This window comes from Jaculus jaculus, chromosome 1, assembly GCF_020740685.1.
Source record: "Jaculus jaculus isolate mJacJac1 chromosome 1, mJacJac1.mat.Y.cur, whole genome shotgun sequence".
Taxonomy (NCBI): Eukaryota; Metazoa; Chordata; class Mammalia; order Rodentia; family Dipodidae; genus Jaculus; species Jaculus jaculus.
The window spans coordinates 245,079,935-245,101,068 of NC_059102.1; the positions used below are offsets into that span (position 1 = coordinate 245,079,935).

Consider the following 21,134-nt stretch of genomic DNA (forward strand, 5'->3'; position numbering starts at 1 on the left):
TTAGGGAAAATGGTTAAAATAGATATACACTGGCTAAATAGCCACACAATATTATAACCAGAAAGGTAACATGACGAAGTTAAAATATAATGTGTGACTACTCATTATCATCTCCCATTCACATGGATATATAATTAAATGACAATAAGGAGACACACACACACACACACACACACACACACACACACACACAGAGAGAAAGAGAGAGAGACAAAGAGAGAGAGAAAGATAAGCTCCAAGCATTGATGTGAGCTGTTGAAAGCAAGAACTAAATGTAACAATATAAAGAAATAAAATATGGTTCACAGTTTATTTAGGTCCTTCTGCCAGAAATAAATTTAATAAATTGATGTTTCCAAGGCCTTTACCGGCTCACTGAGTCTTTCCCATATGTAGCTGTAACTTGTAACAGTAACTGGGAAACGGCATTATTAGCACAAGTATCAACCACTGAGCTATCTCTTCAATAAGACGACACATACTTGTTGTAGCCAAATCATATTCAAAATGTTGTACTTAACATTGACTTTTCGGGGTAAGGAACATTTAACAAAGTAAAAAAATCAAACAACCCCCCAATCATTATTGAATAAGAATATGATAGCATAGCACAGCCCTTGTATAACCAAAAATTTATGAGGATAAAAATTGGTTTTCTCTGCCTCCACTCAAACCACTACAGTTCAGGTACATGTCCTGTTCTAAACTTAGATATTATAAAACAGAAAATTGGTCCCGGTGACTTGGCATTGCCAATCAGCATTTTATAAGGATAAGCCTCTTGCTAAAGCACAGAACAAACAGAAGTCACCACACAAGCCAGACTTCTCGCCACCATTTCACCATGAGGCAGTAGTAACATTCGTTCTGATTTGATCTTGGTCAGCAAACATTTTTGAGTCTCCTATATGATCTTAGGAAAAAAAAATTCAGAATTCAAAAATAAATGTAGTGTTTTTTAAATTTTAAATTTATGCTTTTTTTTTTTTTCTACTACACTGCTAGATTTACTCTCTCTGACATTGCAAGCAATCCCCAAGGGTAATTTTCACATTTTAAAATCGAAGCACTGGATTGTGTGGCTGGTCCTCCTTATCACCTGAACTATATTGGGTGTCTTTCCCGACAGGAGCTGGGGGAGAATAGAGAGACTGAGGAAAATACTTTTGGTTCACAGAATTTATAAAGTAGCTCTGGATATTAAAAGATGGGGGAAATGTTATTAAAATTACAAATTTTTTTAGTGTCTTTATAAATAAAAGGCATAGATAGAATACAGAAAGCCAATTAATAATAACAATAACAATAATAATAAAATATTAAATAGAGAGTGAGCAAAGGCTGAGTGGCTCATTCTTGTGAAATACCATTTGACACAATTGCCTTAGTAGGTTTCCTTACTCTAACATTTTGCTGAGTAAAAGATCCAGCAAACACACAGAAAATTGCCTTTAGCTCACTAATAACATCAAGGAACTGCCTGATGGAATGGCTACAGATGAACAGGTCATTTATTTCAAAAGGTACTTAAATACTCAATAAAGACATAACAAACCCCCCCTCACTGTTATCAGACGCCACGTTGTGGTAGAACATCAGACAAACTCACAAATTTACCACAAAAATGTGTGGCAAAAAGAATAGTTTATATATATGTATATATATAAATTTCTATATTTATGCCAATGTACTCACTCAGTACAAATAGCAAAATAGTATACCATTTCCTAAATACAAAATATAGCTTTCCAAAAAAATGAAACACACATTAGATATAAACCATCCAAAACTTGAACGATTGAAAACTGTATTCAAAATTAAATGACCCAGAGTAGGTCTCTTTCTGAAAAGTTCCCTTCATATCGGCAAGAAGCCTGTACTACTGAAAACGTAATTCAATGCCTCTCAAAGAGAGAAAGGAAGGAAGGAAGGGTGGGGGAGAAGGAAGGAGAGAAGAAGGGGAAGGGAGGAACTGGGGTGGAAGGAAGAATGAGGATAGAGAGAAAATGAAATTATAAGCCTAAAACATTCAAAAAACAAAGGAAGACCATCACAAAAAGGGAAGAGATCTGGGCATATAAACAAAACCAACACCACAATTCCATACAGCTCAATTAAATGTACAGAATGGGAGAAGGGAGAGAAAGAATATAAAGAAAACTAAGAAAAATAACATAAAAGTAGCCTTCAACAACCATTAACAGGCTATTTTTTTTTTTACACTTAAAAAGTAAAAGAAATGGACAAGGATACCAAGACATCACTACATAGAAGCCACACACCATGTTGGCCTTACACTGCATTGACAGCTTTCCACATGCCAAAATGAAAATGAGACATAAGCACATGTCCAGACACAGGTGGTAGTTAGAAGCAGGCATCCCATGGGTGGCAAGAACACCCAAAACTCTATCACTAATGCTACAACAGCAAGTTCTGGAGTGTGTTATTTTGCTCTTTATAGATGTAACAAGTTAATTCTTCATTTTAAATCAACAATATGACCCTGTAAAGCCTAAGGCTTGTGGGAACCGTCAGGTAAGTGACCACTTCAGCTGTAAAGCACTGAGGTGACAAGTGAATTATAGTCACTGCAGCTCAGGAAGAATATTTCAAGAATTTTTTGTTTGCCTTGTTTTTACAATGAAAACGTATACTGTTTTCCATTGAAGGGAAAATTTTGAAGACTTCAGAACAGCACCGTTAATGGGGGAAATGCATTGTTTAGTCTTAGGAATCAACTCTCAGTAACTCCAAAGAGAATATTCTACTTACTTGCCCTGTGCTGCAGAACTACTAGGTCACCCTGAATCAAAGTGGCTGCTTTCTAGAAAAGTTGCTATAGGGTCATAAAGCCAGTAGTACATTAATAGTTGTCTAAAAGAAAATGAAAAAAAAATACAGGTGCATATAAAAAGGGAATACCAGCTTATTACTAGGTTAAAAAGAAAATAGACTAAAATTACTTTGTTAGACTACTATAGGAGGATATCAGAACATAATCTGTCATATATTACCCCCTTCATTTTTTCATAGAGCAAAATAAAATTTTATGCAGTTATAGCTAAACCCCTTAGTAGAAACAGAGAACTAACAACTCTCTAAAAATAAAATCATTAACATTTCCAGCTGTACCCAGTTTTATAAGTTTGTCACCTGCCTTTGTGTTCAATGAAGAGTTCTCGATATAGCTTATTTGTCAGAATATCACCCCTTCAGTTTCTCCATAAAAACTGAATTCCTTCACTTTGGCTAACAGCTGTGTTTTTTATATTGACAAAATCACAGCCTTAGTGAGCTACTGAACTTTACTTTCTCATAAGATATTAATTAGCTAAAATAAGTCAGGAAATAAAATGAACATAAGTAAACATGACAAATATTATTTTTCTAATAGCAGTAATAACTGAGTAGTCCAGCTTTGAAAATAACCTGTACTTTTAACGAAACTGCACTTGGTAAAATAGCAACAATTCTGCCAGCTGGAAAACCAAATAGGTTCTCAGTCATCACTGTTACTAGAATTAAAAACCATGAAGATGTTAACATTGGTAGCTGATCACTGCAACGGGCAGCATGGGTGTACTCTTTTGCAGTCAGAGTAAAATCTATCCATTTTCTCAGTTTTTCTTAGTTTTAAAGTAACAGTTCAGTTTTCTTCATGGAACCACATGATCTCAGGACATCTTGGAATCATGATTTTCTTCATGGAATTTCTGTAAAAAAATTAATATAACTCAGTAAGGAAAGTATTATTTTTAATTTAATTTTTATTTATTTATTTGACAGAGAAATAGGGAGAGTGACAGAATGGGTACACCAGAGCTTCCAGCCATTGCAAAGGAACTCCAGACACATGCACCCCCTTGTGCATCTGGCTAACATGGATCCTGGGGAATCGAACCTGGGTCCTTTCGATTTGCAGGCAAGTGCTTTAACCACTAAGCCATCTCTCCAGCCCAAGATACTGTTTTATAAATGAAGCTTCATTATGTTTATATTTCATGTTGTGTGTGTGTGTGTGTGTGTGTGTGTTTTATTGGGAATTGAACCCAGGACCTCAAACATGATAGGTAAGTAACCTATCCAAAAAGCTGTATTTTCAGTGCACAGTATTGATTCCTAGACTTTTCTGACTCAATATCTACATTAATTTCCCTTCTGTACTATGGACTGAACTTGGGAACTTGTGCACGCTAGCCAAGTACTCTAACACTATATCCTTAGCCCTCCAAAGAAAACTTTTTGAGACAGTTTCACTTCATTGTTCAAGATGGCTTCAAACTCACTGTGTAGCTCAAGTAGGCCTTGAATTTGGTGATCTCCCTGCCTTAGCCTCTCAAGTAGCTGGGATTTTACATGAATCATCAGGCCTGGCCATTCATCCATTTATCCTCTTTCTCTCCTCCCCTCCCTTTTACCCTTCCTTCCTTAATGCTCATGCACATGTGTGTGGGTGTTTGTGAAGAGGACAACTTTGGGTGTCATCCTCAGGAATACAGCCCACCTTCTTTTGAGATCTTTTGTTGAGGTCTCTCATTAGCCTGAAATTCACACCAATTAGACTAGACTGGCTGGCCAATGAACCTCAGGGATCTTCTCGTATCCACTGTAGAAGTAATGGGATTAAAGGTATGAGCCACCATGCCCAGCATTTTTTTTTCTTCTTGAAGTAGTGTCTCCTTCTAGTCTAAGCTGACCTGGAATTCACTAGGTAGTCTCAGGATGGCCATTCTCCTACCTCTGCCTCCTGAGTGTTGGGATTAAAGGTGTGCACCACCATGCCCAGCTCCCAGCTTTTTGTTTGTTTTTCAAGACAGGGTCTCCTTCTAGCTCAGGCTTATCTGGAATTCACTATGTAGTCTCAGGGTGGCCTCAAACTCACAGTGATCCTTCTACCTGTGCCTCCAACTACACTCAGTCATACACAGCTTTTTAATGTAGGTCTTAGGGACTGTACTTAAGTACTCATACTTGCAAGGCAAACACTTTTTCAAAGCTATGGCTATACTCCTTAAAAAAGAGAAATGGGGCTAGAGAGATGGCTAAGTGGTTAAGGTGCTTGCCTGCGAAGCTTAAAGACCCATGTTCAATTCCCCAGATTCCATGTAAACCAGACACATAAGGTAATGCATGTGCAAAGTCACACACATATACAAGGTGGAGCATACATCTGGAGTTCAATTACAGTGGCTGGAGGCCCTAGTGTGCCAACTCTCTCTTATAAAAGAGAGAGAGAGAAAGAGAGAGGGGGGAAGGGGAGAGAAAGAAATTGGGACATGACCATGCTCTTGTAAGAGAAATGCAATTTGCATTCGTAAGATGTTATGCCATTCCAACTAACAAAGGATAGAGACAAAATGAATGCCTGATACTAGTAATATGATACAAGCTATCGTTCAGATTTAAAAATAATATAACCTGGGCTGAGGAGATGGTTCAGTAGTTAAGGTACTTGCCACAAAGCCTAGGGGCCTGGTTTTATTCCCTAGCACCCACGTAAAACCAGATGCACAAGGTGGTACATACATATGGAGTTTGTTTGCAGTGGCTGGAAGCCCTGGCACATCCATTCCCTCTCTTTATCTGCCTCTTTCTTTCTCTCAAATAAATATATAACAATTTAAATATATTAAATATACCACCTTATGAGAAAGCCATATTTTAAAAGATTAAGTCTAAGTAATACTATTATTTAATCCAAATCTGTTAAGATGAATATACAATTTATTAATGGTCTTCACTAAGGAGGCCAAAATGGAATACTTACATATCCAGTTAAAAGGAGCCAGTCAAGTTGTTCCCTTGGTTTTGCAATGAAACAAGTAAATCAATCTTTTCAATGTTCTGATTGGTGTTTATAGAGGGTGCCAGGGGAGAATTCTCTGGCATTTGCTGAGAAAGAAGCGTTGTCACAGATGACTGACTCTCAGCTTGTGGTTGGCCTGGCTGACTTATGGCCATCAGCTGATCAGGCAAGGTAGCTGGTCCAGATGTTAAAAGCTGACTACAATCTGCAGAGATAATGAAAATACATTTTTAAGAGCACAGAGGTTAAAATACCTGATTAGTTACAATTCATGAAAAGAACATTTAATAGTTCCTGGGGAAATTGCTGCTTACCCAGTTTATTACTAACACAGAGATACCTGACAGTCTAAGTAAAAGGCTTTGTTTTAACAGAGTGACAATCTTAAGTTTTCCTCTAAAAAGTAGAAAAATACTACTTAGGGACCTGAGAGATAGCTTAGTGGTTAAGGTGTGTGCCTGTAAAACCTAATGACCTGAGTTCAATTCCCCAGTACCCACATAAAGTCAGATGCATAAGTGACACATGCAACAGGAGTTCTTTTGCAGTAGCTAGATGTCCTGGTGTGCCCATTTTTTTTCTCTCTCTCTTCTCTCTGCTTGCAAATAAGTAAATAAGTATTTAAAACATATATATATATTTTGGTTTTTCAAAGTAGGGTCTTGCTCTAGACCAGGCTGACCTGGAATTCACTATGTACTCTCAGAGTGGCCTTGAACTCATGGTGATCCTCCTACCTCTGTCTCCTGAGTGCTAGGATTAAAGGTATGCACCACTACGCCAGGCTTAAAATATTTTAAAAATACTACTTAGATATAATCTAAACCTGTATATGTAATTCACTGATATAAAACATAAAAGGTGACCAAGCCAGCCTTCCTCTGCATTTGTTTAAGCTGGATAATAAATTTGCTCAAACCAGTGTTGGAATTTTGTTATATATAGCCCAGGGAAATGAAAACTGACACATCTCATTAATAATGTAATTTTGAGAATTATCCCTTGTCATTTGTACTTCCTAATAAAACTCATCCAATGGGGGAAAATATAAAAAAGTGTCTACTTCTTTAATTTTTAAAAATATTTATTTGACACACACACACACAGAGAGAGATAGAGATAGAGAGAGAGAGAGAGAGAAAGGGGGGACATATAAACAGACAAAGGGCATGCCAGGACCTCCAGCCATTGCAAACAAACTCCACACGGATGCACCACCTTGTGCATCTGGCTTTATGTGGGTCCTGGGAAATTGAATGGTGGTTCTTTGACTTTGCAGGCAAATGCTTTAGCCACTAAGCCATCTCTCCAGCCTCTTTTTTTTTTTTTTTTTTTAAGCAAAAAGAAAGGGGGGGTAGAGAGAGTAAGAACAGGAGAGAATATGGATGTGCCAGGGTCTCTAGCCTCTGCAAACTCCAGATGCATGTGCCACCTTGTGCATCTGGCTTTATGTGGGTACTGGGGAATTAAACCTGTGTTGTTAGAACTCCCTATGTAGCCAAGGATGACAATGAACTCCTGATCTTGCTTCCACCTCTCAAGTGCTGCAAATACAGGCATGCACCACTATGAAAGGCCTACAATAATCACTCTTTTAGAAGTGGAAATTCAGAGCCATAAAGGTCAAATAACCTGTCCAAGATCTCCAAACAAGTCTTTAATTGGTAGTATTCTAAATATAATCTGTGCTCTTAAAAATACTGTATTTGGGCTGGAGAGATGGTTTAGTGGTTAAGGCACTTGCCAGCAAAGCTAAAGGACTCAGGTTTTATTCCCCAGTACCAATGTAAAGACATGCACAAGGTGGCACATGTGTCTGGAATTCATTTGCAGTGGCTAGAGGCCCTGGCACGCCCATTCTCTCAATCTGCTCTTTTTCTCTCTCAAATAATAGAAATATACATATACGTATATGTATACGTGTGTGTGTGTGTGTGTGTATGTATGTATTTGTTTGTTTTGTTTTTTGAGGTAGGGTCTCACTCTAGCCCAGGCTGATCTGGAATTCACTATGTAGTCTCAGGGTGGCCTTGAACTCACTGTGATCCTCCTACCTCTGCCTCCTGAACACTGGGATTAAAGGCATGTGCTACCATGCCCAACCTAAATAAATACGTTTAAAAAAAATTAAAAATATGTCAGGCATGGTGGCTCATGCCTTTAATCCCAGCACTCGGGAGGCAGAGGTAGGAGAATTGCCGTGAGTTCGAGGCCAGCCTGAGACTACATAGTGAATTCCAGGTCACCTGGGCCAGAGTGAGACCCTACCTCAACAAACAAACAAACAAACAAACAAAACCCTACTGTGTTTTGGGCCAGACATGGTGGCACATGCCTTTAATCCCAGCACCTAAGATGCTGAGGTAGGAGGATCACTGTGAGTGCTGGGTCAGCTTGAGACTCATTTCCAGGTTAGCCTAGGCTCGAGCAAGACCCTACCTTGAAAAGCCCAATAAAATAAAATAAAAACAACAGAAAAACTACTGTATTTTGGGTCAGGCTGATGGTGCATGCCTTTAATCCCAGAACTTGAGGTCAGCCTGGTCTAGGGTAAGACCCTACCTCAAAAAAAAAAAAAAAAAAAAAAAAAGCCTGAAGAACTACTGTATTTTGGTTGCTTTAAAAAAAAATGCTATTTTAATTAATTAATTAACTATAAATAAGAAAGAATTTCTTACTATTCTGAATGCCAAATAAGAACATTCCTGATGTCTGCTGAGATGAGCCTGGAGAATTCTGTAGTTGGTTCATTGTGCCTCCTGCAGTGTTGTGAAATAAAGTAGCTTGTGGCTGTGGTGAAGATGTGGCTCCTTGGATTCCAGGCATGTTGTTCTGAGGGGAATAAAGAGGAGACTGCTGCATGTCTTGTTGGGTTATACTGCTCTGCAATGCAGACATGGATGCAGGAGAAAGGAAAAGCGTTACTTGTTGCTCTTGAGAACTAGATGACCCTTGTACCAACTGAATCTGAGGAGAGCTATGGAACAACGGGGTCTGTGATGATTCAGATTGGGCAGGACCTGGGTTCTGAAGTGAGGAAACTGTAGGCTGATTCTGAAATTGCATGGGCTGCTGCTCTTGATTCATTGGGGCCATATTACTTTGTTGGCGAAAAATTGACTGGTTCTGTTGCTCTTGATTAGCCAGTGGGTTCTGGTTTGGGCTGAATATCATGTTCGGTGGTGGTTGCTTCTGAGATGCCATTGTAGCCATGGTATTCTGGTTACTAAATAAAATACTCTGCTGCTGCTGCTGCTGCTGCTGCTGTTGCTGCTGTTGATGCTGCTGCTGCTGCTGTTGCTGCTGTTCCTGAGATGGAGAGTTACTCTGCAAGCCAACTATTGAGTGCTGTGACTGGAAAATTGCTCCTTGTTGATTCTGAGGCATTGGGTTAGGTGGAAGGGAGCCCAGGGACACCTGAGGCTGAAATAACCCCTGCTGGGAGGGCTGCGCCTGCTCTTGGGAAAGCATAGGGGTCTGGATGTGTGAGATTGGAGCTTGCTGTGGGAAAGCAGCTTGCTGTTCAGTGTTGGATGTTGACTGAAGTGGAGAAATTGAGTTCTGTGCTGCAAAAAATGAAATTTGTTCTTCTTGGGCTACTGTACTAGTTTGAAGATTATTCATAGGACTTTGAGAAAGAAATATGTTAGGTGACTGCTGGTCTTGTGCAACTGAAGAGCCCTGTAACACAGTGATGCTACTCTGAGAATGGAACATGGGTGGTTGCATTTGTTCAGAGGATGTTGTATTAGTCTGAGTGTGGACAATAGGGTTTGGACTATGAAAAATAGACCCTTGATTATCCTGGGGAAGATTCTGAGCATCTGCAATAGGATTCTGAGGATGAAAGAGTTGAGCCTGGGAATGAGAAGACTGCTGCAAAAAATTCCCAGACTGAAGTGATATCATCTCATTCCCTTGCTGGAACAAACCATTACCTTGTTGCTGGGTACTACTATTCTGAACAGTCATCATATTTTTAGTAGGTGAAAATAGGTTTACTTGAGGTTGATTGTCCCCACTATGTTGCATTTGGACAATGGTCTGAAAGACACTATTCTGAATTTGTTTTGCTTGTGCTCCAGTTTCTTCTCCATCTCCTGAACTTGATGTCTGAAACATGGTAGAACCAGGAGTTGCAACCTGCTGTGTGGTGGTTGTAGAAGTTTCATTTCCAGAAACTGTAGGAGGAGAAGAAAACAATTCACACTGCATTTGCATGTCTTCATTGGTAGATAGTGTACTCATCAAGTGAGAAGGCTGCTGGTAAACTGGCGACTGCTGAAGGTTTCCATTTGCTGAACCAGTTGAAGGAAATAATTCTGACTGAATTTGGGCAGCTGCCTGGCAAATGCTCTGCTGCATCTCCATCACCATTGCAGCTGATGATTCCATTACCTGCTGTTGCTGCTGCTGCTGTTGACTGGACAACGTGCTTTCTGTCTGAGGATGAACACTTTCAGCCCTTCCAGGTATTAAATTATCTGCTCTGGTGTGGACTGCAGGTTCCGTTGTGGAAAACATCCCAGGGCTTACATTATTTTGAATCTGACTCACTTGTTGAAAAATGTCTGCACTAAGCTGTTCTTGAACATTCTCATTACCATCTGGAGCAGAAAATAAAACTGAAGATAACTGTTGTTGTGCCTCTAAAACTTGCTGGACCAAGTCAACACTTCCACTGCTGCCACCAGGGGTACTGCCTGCAAAGTTTCCCGCTTGTAACTGTTGGATAGTACTCTGGAGCTGACTCACACTATTTGGTGATGGAAAAATATTTGATGACATCTGCTGCTGTAAAGTCTGTGCTTGTTCTTGTAGTGGAGACTGCTGTTGTGACGCTTCAGTCAACTGGGACAAATCCACCACTGTACCATCTGACTGTAGCACTTCTCTAGACTGAGCCTCTCTCGTCTGAAACTGTGTAGCCTGCTGCAGCAGAGCATCACTGCTGGAGAGCTGACTAGAGGCAGAAACTGCCGCAAAGTTCCCAGGCTGTGAAATGTCCTGTGTTTGGATGGTTGTCAGGGTTTCTGGGTTATATGCCTTGGGTGGAAGCTGCTTTTCATTTTCAGAAGTTAAGTGGGAAGAAGGTGATGAAAAAGAGCTGTTGCCAGTGATGTTAGAAATATTTTCTAAAGTTTGCTGAGTTGATCCAACTGTCTTTGTGTTCTAAAAAGTAAAAGGCCCCAAATGATAGTAAGTCATATATGCTATTGAAAAAATTATCACTATTCTAAAAATATATGCAGAATCAATTTTCCACTCTATATTATTACTTAGAAACAGACGCAAGACTATGATTTTCCAGGAAGAAATGATGCCCGAATTTCAGTAGTGTAAGAAAGACAGTCAAACAAGGAAGGAGAATAATAATCAGCTAACTGATATGCTTAGTCAACTTTTATGTTTTCTTTTGTTTTGTTTGTGGCAGGGTCTCACTCTAGCCCAGGATGAACTGGAATTCACTATGTAGTCTCAGGGTGGCCTCAAACTCTTGGTGGTCTTCCTACTTCTGCCTCCTGAATGCTGGGATTAAAGGCATGTGCCACCATGACTGGCATGCTTAGTCAATTTAAAGGTAATGAAAGAATATTAATTTTATAGTGAGCAGCCAACCTCAAAATATCTCCATTTTAGGCCAGGCGTGGGGGCTCATGCCTTTAAACCCAGCACTCGGGAGGCAGAGGTAGGAGGATTGCCATGAGTTCAACACTATCCTGAGACTACATAGTGAATTCCAGGTCAGCCTGAGCTAGAGTGAGACCCTATCTCGAAAAGAAAAGAAAAAAAATTCCATTTTGTGCATTACAATGAGGAAAAACAAGCAAAAGGGGGGAGGGGAAATTATAGAGCAACACTGAGGAAGAAATCAAAATAAAGATGTTTCTAGGTTTTTTTTTTAAATGGGACAAGAGATGGCTTAGCAGTTAAGGTGCTTACCTACAAAGCCTTATAATAACCTGAGTTCGGTTCCCAGGTACCCATGTAAAGCCAAGTGCACAAAGTTGGCACATGCATCTGAAGTTCGTTTGCAGTGGCTAGAAGCCCTAGTGTGCCCATTCTCTCTCTTTCTCTAATATATAAATAAATATATTTTTTTTTTAAAAGAAAAATTGTTTTGGGCTGGAGGGATGACTTAGTGGTTAAGGCACTTGCCTGCAAAGCCAAAGGACCCAGGTACTATTCCTCAGGACCCACATAAGCCAGATGCACAAGGTGGCACATGCTTCTGGGGTTCATTTGCAGTGGCTGAAGGCCCTGGTGTGCCTATTCTCTCTCTCATTCTCTCTCTCTGCCTCTATTTAAATCTATCTATCTATTTAAATAGATGTTTTTTAAAAAGATGTTTCCAGTTGTTTTAATTTTTTAAGTTAATTTTTTTTCTTTTTCTTTCTTTTTGGTCAAGATAGAGTCTTACTCTAGCCCAGGCTGACCTGGAATCCCCTATGTAGTCTCAGGCTGGCCTCAGACCTCCTACCACTACTCTCAGCATTTTTCCAGTTTTTGTTTGTTTTTTGGTTTTGTTTTTTTTTTTTTCCGAGGTAAGGTCTTACTCTAGCCCAGGCTGACCTGTCCAGTTTTTTTAAAAAAAATATTTTATTTATTTATTTGAGAGAGAGGATGAGACAGAGAGAGAGCATGGGTGTGCCAGGGTCTCCAGCCACTGTAAACAAACTCCAGACACATGCACTTCCTTGTGCATCTGGATTATGTAGGTCCTGGGGAATCAAACTGAGGTCCTTAGGCTTCAAAAGCAAATGCCTTAACCACTAAGCCATTTTCCCAGCCCTTGTCCAGTTTTTTAATGTACATGTGTATGTGCACCTAGAGGTCAGAGGACAACCTTGGATTCCTGAGGATAATACTATCCTCAGGAATGTCATCCCTTTTTTTAGAAACTGGATCTCTAAATATCCTGGAGTTTATCAGTTAGGTTAGACAAGCTGGCCAGCAAGCTCTAGGGATCTTCCCATCTCAGCACTGGGATAATAGGCATGCACTTTGTGCCTGGCTTTTTTGTTTTGTTTTGTTTTTAATCAAGGTAGGGTCTCACTCTAGCCCAGGCTGACCTGGAATTCACTATTATGTGGTCTCAAGATGGCCTTGAACTCATGGCAATCTTCCTACCTCCAGAGTGCTGGGATTAAAGGTGTACACCACCATGCCCAGTCTTGTGGCTGGCTTTTTTAAAAATATGGGTACCAAGCCGGGCATGGTGGCGCATGCCTTTAATTCCAGCACTCGGGAGTCAGAGGTAGGAGGATCACCGTGAGTTCGAGGCCACCCTGAGACTCCACAGTGAATTCCAGGTTAGCCTGGGCTAGAGTGAGACCCTACCTTGAAAACCCAAAAATAAAATAAAATAAAATGGGTACCAAAGATTGAACTCAGGTCCTAATACTTGCAAAGAAGTATTTTACTAAGTTACCTCCCTAATCCCATCTACTTATGAAAATGCTAAAATTAGTTCTCTAATTTTATAGAAAGGGTCACCTTGTGTAACACAGGCTGGCCTGACTCATATCTTTTTCTGTCTTAGCCACCAAAACCAACTTGTAGTATTTGTATTAATATCCTTCATATTATAGGTATTTATTTCTCTACTTCTCTAAATGTACATTGGAAGTTACTATGCAAGCCATTTTCTGAAGTATGAAATATTCACTTTGAAAAGCAAAATCCATCATGCATATCTAATGTAAATAAATGTCAAGAAAATAGGAAAGGTAAGTATAGCAATTTTTATGTGTAAAATAGAGATTTGGAATACTTGCAATAAAGCTTACCTTAAAAATGGGGGAAGATCTTTTGTCTGCTGTTACTTCCATTGGAGTAACATCTTCAGTCTTAATCATACTGCTTGATATAAGTGGAGTGATTAGGGAATTAGGAAGGATGTTTACCTTATCCAAGTTACATCCAGTAGTTTTCATTGCTGCATATACATAGACACAGGAAAAAAAAGGTAAAAGTCAAAAACATTTCACTCTATAATATTTTAGTATAAGCCACAATTAAAACATCTCTTTTTGCCGGGCGTGGTGGCGCATGCCTTTAATCCTAGCACTCGGGAGGCAGAGGTAGGAGGATCGCCATGAGTTCAAGGCCACCCTGAGACTACAGAGTTAATTCCAGGTCAGCCTGGACCAGAGTGAGACCCTACCTCGAAAAACCAAAAAAACAAAACAAAACAAAACATCTCTTTTTATTTGTTTGTTTTGAATTAGGGTTTTCCAAAATAGTTCAGGCTGGTATCAAATTTGAGAGCTTCCTGATTGAACTTCCTAAGAGCTGGGATTACAGGCAGGCATCATCACACTCAGCTTAATGCCCATTTTTTGATGATATGATACATGATACAAAACTAATGTGCTGAGATTACGGATCCTGTAATACTCAGCTATTGTTCTTGCTTGTGAAGGCAAGTCTACCTTCTGTAGACTTTCTCACTTTTGTCTAATACATAGATAACCAACAAATATTTGTTGAATGAAGAAAAGAATGAATTAATTTTATTTTAGTTGTTATCAGAGTCAACCATGGTTTGTTTGGTAATCTTTTTCTGTTGTGCACGTGTTCTTGTGTATGAGTGCAGGCACACACACAACATGATGTGTATGTGGAGGTCAGAGGATGACTTCAAGTATAGGGCTTTGCCTTCTACTTTGTTTGAGGCAGGGTCTCTTATTCACTGCTATTTTCATTGGACTAAGTTGTCCGTGAGCTTCCAGAATAGTCTCCTGTCTCCACATCCCTTCTTGCTGTAGGGACAATGGGATTACAGACAGTTGCCAGTGTCTAGCTGCTTTTAAAAATATTTTATTTATTTATATATAGAGAGAAGAGAAAATGAGAATGAAAGAGACAGAATGGGTATGCCACAGCATCTTGCCACTACAAACTAACTCCTGATGTATGTGCCACTTTATGCAGCTGGCTTATGTGGGTACTGGGGAATCAAACCCAGGCCATCAGGCTTTGGAAGCAAGCACATGTAACATCTGAGCTATCTCTCCAACCACCAGCTATCTTTTTATTAAATGTGGGTTCTGGTGATCCAAACTCAGGTACTCACAAACCCTTTATCTACTGAGTCATCTCCTCAGCCTAGTTTGGTAAATCTTACTATGTATTGCTACATATATGTATGAATAGTATTTCTAGTCTAAAGTTTCTGAATAGCTAAAGGTAATTTTATGTTTTATTTATTTATTCATTTATTTTGGTTTTTCAAGGTAAGGTTTCCCTCTAGTCCAGGCTGACCTGGAATTCACTATGTAGTTTCAGGCTGGCCTTGAACTCACAGTGATCCTCCTACCTTGGCCTCTTGAGTACTAGGATTAAAGGTATGCACCACTATATTTGGCTTTTTAAAATTTATTTTTAAATATTTTATTAGAGAGAAAGAGAAAGAGAATTGGCATGCCAGGGCCTCTAGCCTCTGCAAACAAACTCCAGACTCACGAGCCACCTTACCTTGTACACCTGGCTTTACATAGGTCCAGGATAATTGTGCCTTAACTGCTGAGCCGTTTCTCCAGGCCTATTTTATTTTTTTGAGTAAGGGTCTCACTCTAGCCCAGGCTCATTAGAACTCACTCTGTAGTTCCAGGCTGTGCTCAAACTTACACTGATCATCCTACCCCTGCCTCCCAAGTTCTGAGATTAAAGGCATGGACCATCATGCCTGGTATGTATTTTATTTTAAATGAATATTTTTTTGCTTATTTTTATTTTATTTGAAAGTGACAGAGAAAGAGGCAGATAGAGAGAGAGAGAGAGAGAGAGAGAGAGAGAGAGAGAGAGAGAATGGGTGCCTCAGGGCCTCCAGCCACTGCAAACGAACTCCAGACGCGTGTGTTCCCTTGTGTATCTGGCTAATGTGGGTCCTGGAGAGTCAAGCCTCGAACCAGGGTCCTTAGGCTTCACAGGCAAGCACTTAACTACTAAGCTATCTCTCCAGCCCTGTATTTTATTTTAATGAGACACTGAATATAAATATCCACAAATAACCAAATCCCTCAACATACCTACATAAAAATTCCCAAAATACATTTATTTAAAAAGTATTTATTATTTTAAAAATATTTATGTTGGGTATTGTGGCATGTGCCTTTAATCCTAGCACTCAGGAGACAGGGGTAGAAGGATCACCATGAGTTTGAGGTCACCCTGAGACTACATAGTGAATTCCAGGGGAGCCTGAGCTAGAGTGAGACCCTACCTTGAAAAACCAAAAAAAAAAAAAAAAAAAAGGTATTTATTAGGGAAGGAGAGAGAAAATGGAAGCACCAGGATCTAGCCACTGCAGACTGACTCCAGATGCATATGTCATTCTGTGCATCTGGTTTTATGTGGGTACTGGGGAATAGAACCCCAGTCATTAGGCTTTGCAGGGAAGCACCTTAACCACTGAACCATCTTTCCAGTCCCTAAAATTTATTTCTTTTTATTTATTTGAGATACAGAGAGCATGAGCACTCCAGCATCTCTTGCCACTGCAAAAAAAATTCCAGATGCATGCACCGCTTTATGCATTCGGCTTTATGTAGGCATTAGGGAACAGAGCCTGGATGGACCAGCAGGCTTTGCTGCTTTAATTACTGAGCCATCTCTCCAGGCCCCAAAATGTATTTAGATAATAATGTTTATATTATAATTTTCCATAAGGGGAAGTGAAGCCCTTTCTGGAAGGAATAAGTAGAGTAAATAAGAACGTGTACTACTGTAAATAAGTAGGAAAAGGTAAATAAAAAAGTCTGTACCAAAAAGAAAAAAAAAAAAGAGTCAAGCATGGTGGTGCACGCCTTTAATCCCAGCACTCAGGAGCCAGAAGTAGGAGGACTACTGTGAGCTCGAGGCTACCCTGAGACTCCATAGTGAATTCCAACACAGCCTGGGGTAGAGTGAGACCCTACCTTGAAAAACCAAGAAGTTTGTATTAAAAACTCTTTGCAAACAACCAAAACAAAAAGTCAATAAGATATAATATGATATAATATAATATAATATAAATAAGTTAATAAAAAGTTAATGAGATCCAGTCTGTCATTCCTCAGTTTCTCTCAGTATCTTATGAAATACAATTAATCTCAACTAGGATATGGATGTTCACAGAATCTACTGATCTTATCCAGATATTCTGTCTTATTTGTACTAACACGTTTGTTAATTTAGTTCTATGCAGTTTTGAAAATAATTTCTTTTGTTTTTATTGTCTTTTTTGAATTATTTTTCATTTTTGAATTTTTTTTTGAGGCAGGGTCTCATTCTGGCCTGTGCTGACCTAAAACTCACTCTACAGCCCAGGCTGGCCTAGAATTCATGGCAATTCTGCCTCAGCCTCCTGTCTTCTGAGTATTGGGACTAAAGGTGTGCACCACAGTACTAGGGTATTTTGCCTGGGGGTGTTTACAAGGTAAGGTCTCATTCTAGCCCATGTTGTACTGGACTTCACTATGTATTCTCAGGCAATCCTCCTACCTCTGCCTCCCAAGTGCTGGGGGTGTGTGCCACCATACCCAGCACAATCAAGAACCTTTTACAGCCAAACCGTCTCTTCAGGACTTCAACAGTTGAGTTTGAGAGTTCTCTACATAACACAGATACTAATACTAATCCTTTGTTTGATCTGTGGATTGTAAATGCGTTTATGCCTTAGTAAAAAAATTAGGACTTCTGGTTAAGATGGTGGCTTAGGAACCACACCAAAGCAGCCTAGGGGAGAAAAAGCCAAAAAAAACCAAAAAACCAGAAAAATACACTCTTCTACTAAAAAGTGAGGTGTATAAGAAATTAAAACAGCAGCAGAGAAGTAGGAGAGATCCAGAGCATACAGAGCCCACACAGGCCAGCAGAAGCAGCTCCAGCAGCAGAGGCACCAGGTTTGCGGGGCCACAGCTGCTGGGCTCGGCTCAAGCCACAGGAAGAGCCAGGTGAGGGTATTTTCCACTCACACGGGAGCTCTCCACAAACTCAAGAAACGTGGAAAACCACAGTGAACAACGGAGGAGCAGATCATGAGGTAGAGGATCACGTGGACCAGCGAGAGAAGTAGAGCCACCATCCACAGCCTCTCCTCCCCCATTGCCAGCACAAGCACTGGCAAGCACCAGAGACCAGTGGAAGGGAGATCATAGCACCCAGCACTGGCAACCAGAGCAGCGATCCAATGACCCAGCCAGCCTACTTGAACCCACAGCGCATCAAAGAGGGACCCAAGCAGGAGTGAAGCATAACTGAGACCAAAATCATCCCAAAAGGGAAGGGTCTCACTTGGCCCCAAGCTGACTTGGAACCCTCAACAGACCAGAAATCTTAACCTCCTTGATGACAGGATTATGGGTGTGGGGCACCACACACCCTAAGGTACAGTGACTCTGTTAGAGGATCTGGTTGTCATAATACCTACTCTTGCATAAATAGTGTGCTGTTTTTCATTGAATGTGTACATAGTTAGTTTTAGAATCTGCCTATATTTTGATCCACTCAGCCTACTTGAATATTCTCATAGCAGGCAAACTAGGGTCACTTTTGTAGATACTCTTGAGAGTCTTTAGAGCCACACCTATCCTGAATACATACAACATGATTGATACATCTAATAATACTGCAGCTAACTAGAAAATCCAAGTATCAAATTAATCCAAGATGCAAAAATATATATATTATAACACAAGAAACACCAAACATCACGACAATATAAATCCACCAAAAAGCATCAATGCATCAGAAATGACCTCCAGTGAGAATGAGTTAGAGGAAATGCCTGAGAAAGATTTGAAAAGAATGATTATAAATATGTTCAAAGAAGTCAAAGAGGAAATCAAAGGAATCAAAGAAAACACAGGACACCAATTTAATGAAATAAAGAGGTCAATACTAGACATAAATAAGAAAGTAGAAATAATAAAGAAAAACCAGTCAGAATTACTAGAAGGAAGAACACCACAGTTAATGAAATAAAAAACTCTGTAGAAAATCTTACCAGTAGCATGGATGAAGGAGAGGACAGAATATCTGAACTAGAAGACCAGCTGACAGATCTTATACAGTCCAACAAGAGAAAGACAAATAGAAAAGTATGAATGGGAATTTCAAGATATTTTGGATACTATGAAAAGATCAAACATAAGAATTCAGGGTATTGTAGAAGGAGAAGAATTTCACTCCAAAGGCATGGTAGGCATCTTCAACAAAATCATAGAAAACTTCCCCCAAATTGGGAAAGAGGTACCAATGCAGATACAGGAATCTTTTAGAACACCAACCAGACAAAACCTGGAAAGAACCTCTCCTCGCCATATTGTAATTAAACTACCAAACACACAATCCAAAGAAAAAATATTGAAAGCAGTTAGAGAGAAAAATCAAGTTACCTACAAAGGCAAGCCCATCAGGATCACACCAGATTACTCAACTGAAACTTTAAAAGCCAGAAGGGCTTGGAGTGATGTATTCCAAGTTCTGAAAGATAACAACTGTCAACCAAGGTTACTTTATCCTGCAAAGTTATCCATTCAAATAGACGGAGAAATAAGGACATTCTACAACAAAAGCAGACTAAAGGAGTTTGAAGACAAAGCCAGCTCTTCAGAAAATACTTAAAAGAATCCTCCATGCTGAAGAGAAAGAAAAGCACACATATAAGGAACCCGGAAAAAACAAGCCATACTCAAATACTGGTTAAATACTGGCAAAGGTAAAACCAGAAGAACTACAAAAAATGGTATTTTTACTAAAGGAATATTTGAAGACAAAACAAGCTCTTCAGAAAATACTTAAAAGAATCCTCCATGCTGAAGAGAAAGAAAAGCACACATATAAGGAACCCAGAAAAAACAAGCCATACTCAAATACTGGTTAAATACTGGCAAAGGTAAAACCAGAAGAACTACAAAAAAATGGTATTTTTACTAAAGGAATATTTGAAGACAAAACCAACTCTTCAGAAAATACTTAAAAGAATCCTCCATGCTGAAGAGAAAGAAAAGCACATATAGAAGGAACCTGGAAAAAACAAACCATACTCAAATACTGGTTAAATACTGGCAAAGGTAAAACCAGAAGAAGAACAACAACCAAAAAAAATGGTATTTTTACACATACACATCTTTCAATATGACTAGGAAGAAAACTCAATAGCAAAGGCCAGTAAGCTAGAAAAGAAATATAAAGGGAAGAGAAAGGAAGGAAGGGGGGTTACTTAGTAGGATGGTATTGTATGTATGTAAGTAGAAGAATAGATTAATGGGGGTGAAAAGGCCCAAAGTGAGGTCAGGGGAAGAGATTGAGTAAAGGAAAAGTGGAGGGAGGGCTAATCAAAACCTAAGAGGATATAAACAAATCATATGGAAATCTACTTTTTTGGACAGTAGAACACTCAGGAGCTGTAGATTGTTGCTAGAAAATTTTCAGTGCCAGGGATGGGAGTGAGTTTTTGGCCAGAGAGGTCTCTGATGCCCCCAAAACATTACAGGGCATTGCTGAGGCCCTTGGTTTCCCACCAGGAATAGATGGTAAGACCCTATTGCTGAAGACTCCACATACTTGGGCTGCAAGGCCACTGAGAAATCCTGCTGGAACTGAGCTGATAACCTCCTCCATATAGACCAGCTGACAGAAAGCTGGAAGAACCCATTCTGCATGCAGTTCAATGGGGGAGAGAGAAATCACCAGTGAAGATAATCAACAGTGAACACTACAAGCCTTAAAGTTGGCCAGCCAGCCCAAATGAGCCAACAGGTGCAACAGTGGCTCATCTGTCATGGTGGAAACCAATTGCCCTCGAATTGGACTGGAGGCCCACTCCATGGGAGGGAATACATCCCTGAGACTGAAAACTTAAAACAGGGGTAGTCATGAGTCCTAGGGGTGTAATGTCTACTGCTGTCTGGCTAAATGTATATACTATGCTTATCAAACTGCCCAATAAGCACTTCTCTTAATGTTCATACCCTCATATATTTATGCTACTTTCACTTTTGGTAGAGAATCTTCTCTTTTCAGATGGCAGTGACCTTGGGATGACTCAGAAGGCATCATGGTGCTGGGAAGAAGTGACAAGAGTGCTCAGTACTATAACATCTCTATCACACCTTCCAAGGCTCAGGGTCTACTGTGGAAGAGGTGGCAGAAAGAATGTAAGAGCCAAAGGAAGGGTAGGAGTCCTCATAACGTGCTTCCCCCAGACACAAAATGGTCTGGATATCCATGACCTCATAGTGCCTGACACTACCTATGCAAGACCATCATAAGAGGAAGAAAAGACCATGACATGAAGATAAGAGAGAGACTGATTGAGAGAGGGAGGGGACATGAT

General features: G+C 39.8%; 1 protein-coding gene across 8 annotated transcripts in view; it reads right to left on the minus strand.

The window, feature by feature from the left end:
• Positions 1-291: 291 nt before the first annotated feature.
• Nfat5 (nuclear factor of activated T cells 5) overlaps positions 292-21,134 on the minus strand; it is a 139,460-nt gene continuing 118,617 nt past the window's right edge. For all 8 annotated transcript variants that reach the window (XM_045146745.1, XM_004661652.2, XM_045146784.1 and 5 more), the window contains 4 exons: positions 13,600-13,748; positions 8,488-10,981; positions 5,771-6,014; positions 292-3,716 (listed from right to left, as the gene is read on the minus strand). In XM_045146745.1, the coding sequence (XP_045002680.1) occupies positions 5,779-6,014; positions 8,488-10,981; positions 13,600-13,748 (2,879 nt within the window). In that variant the 3' untranslated portion in view covers positions 292-3,716; positions 5,771-5,778. The remainder of the gene's footprint in view (positions 3,717-5,770; positions 6,015-8,487; positions 10,982-13,599; positions 13,749-21,134) is intronic.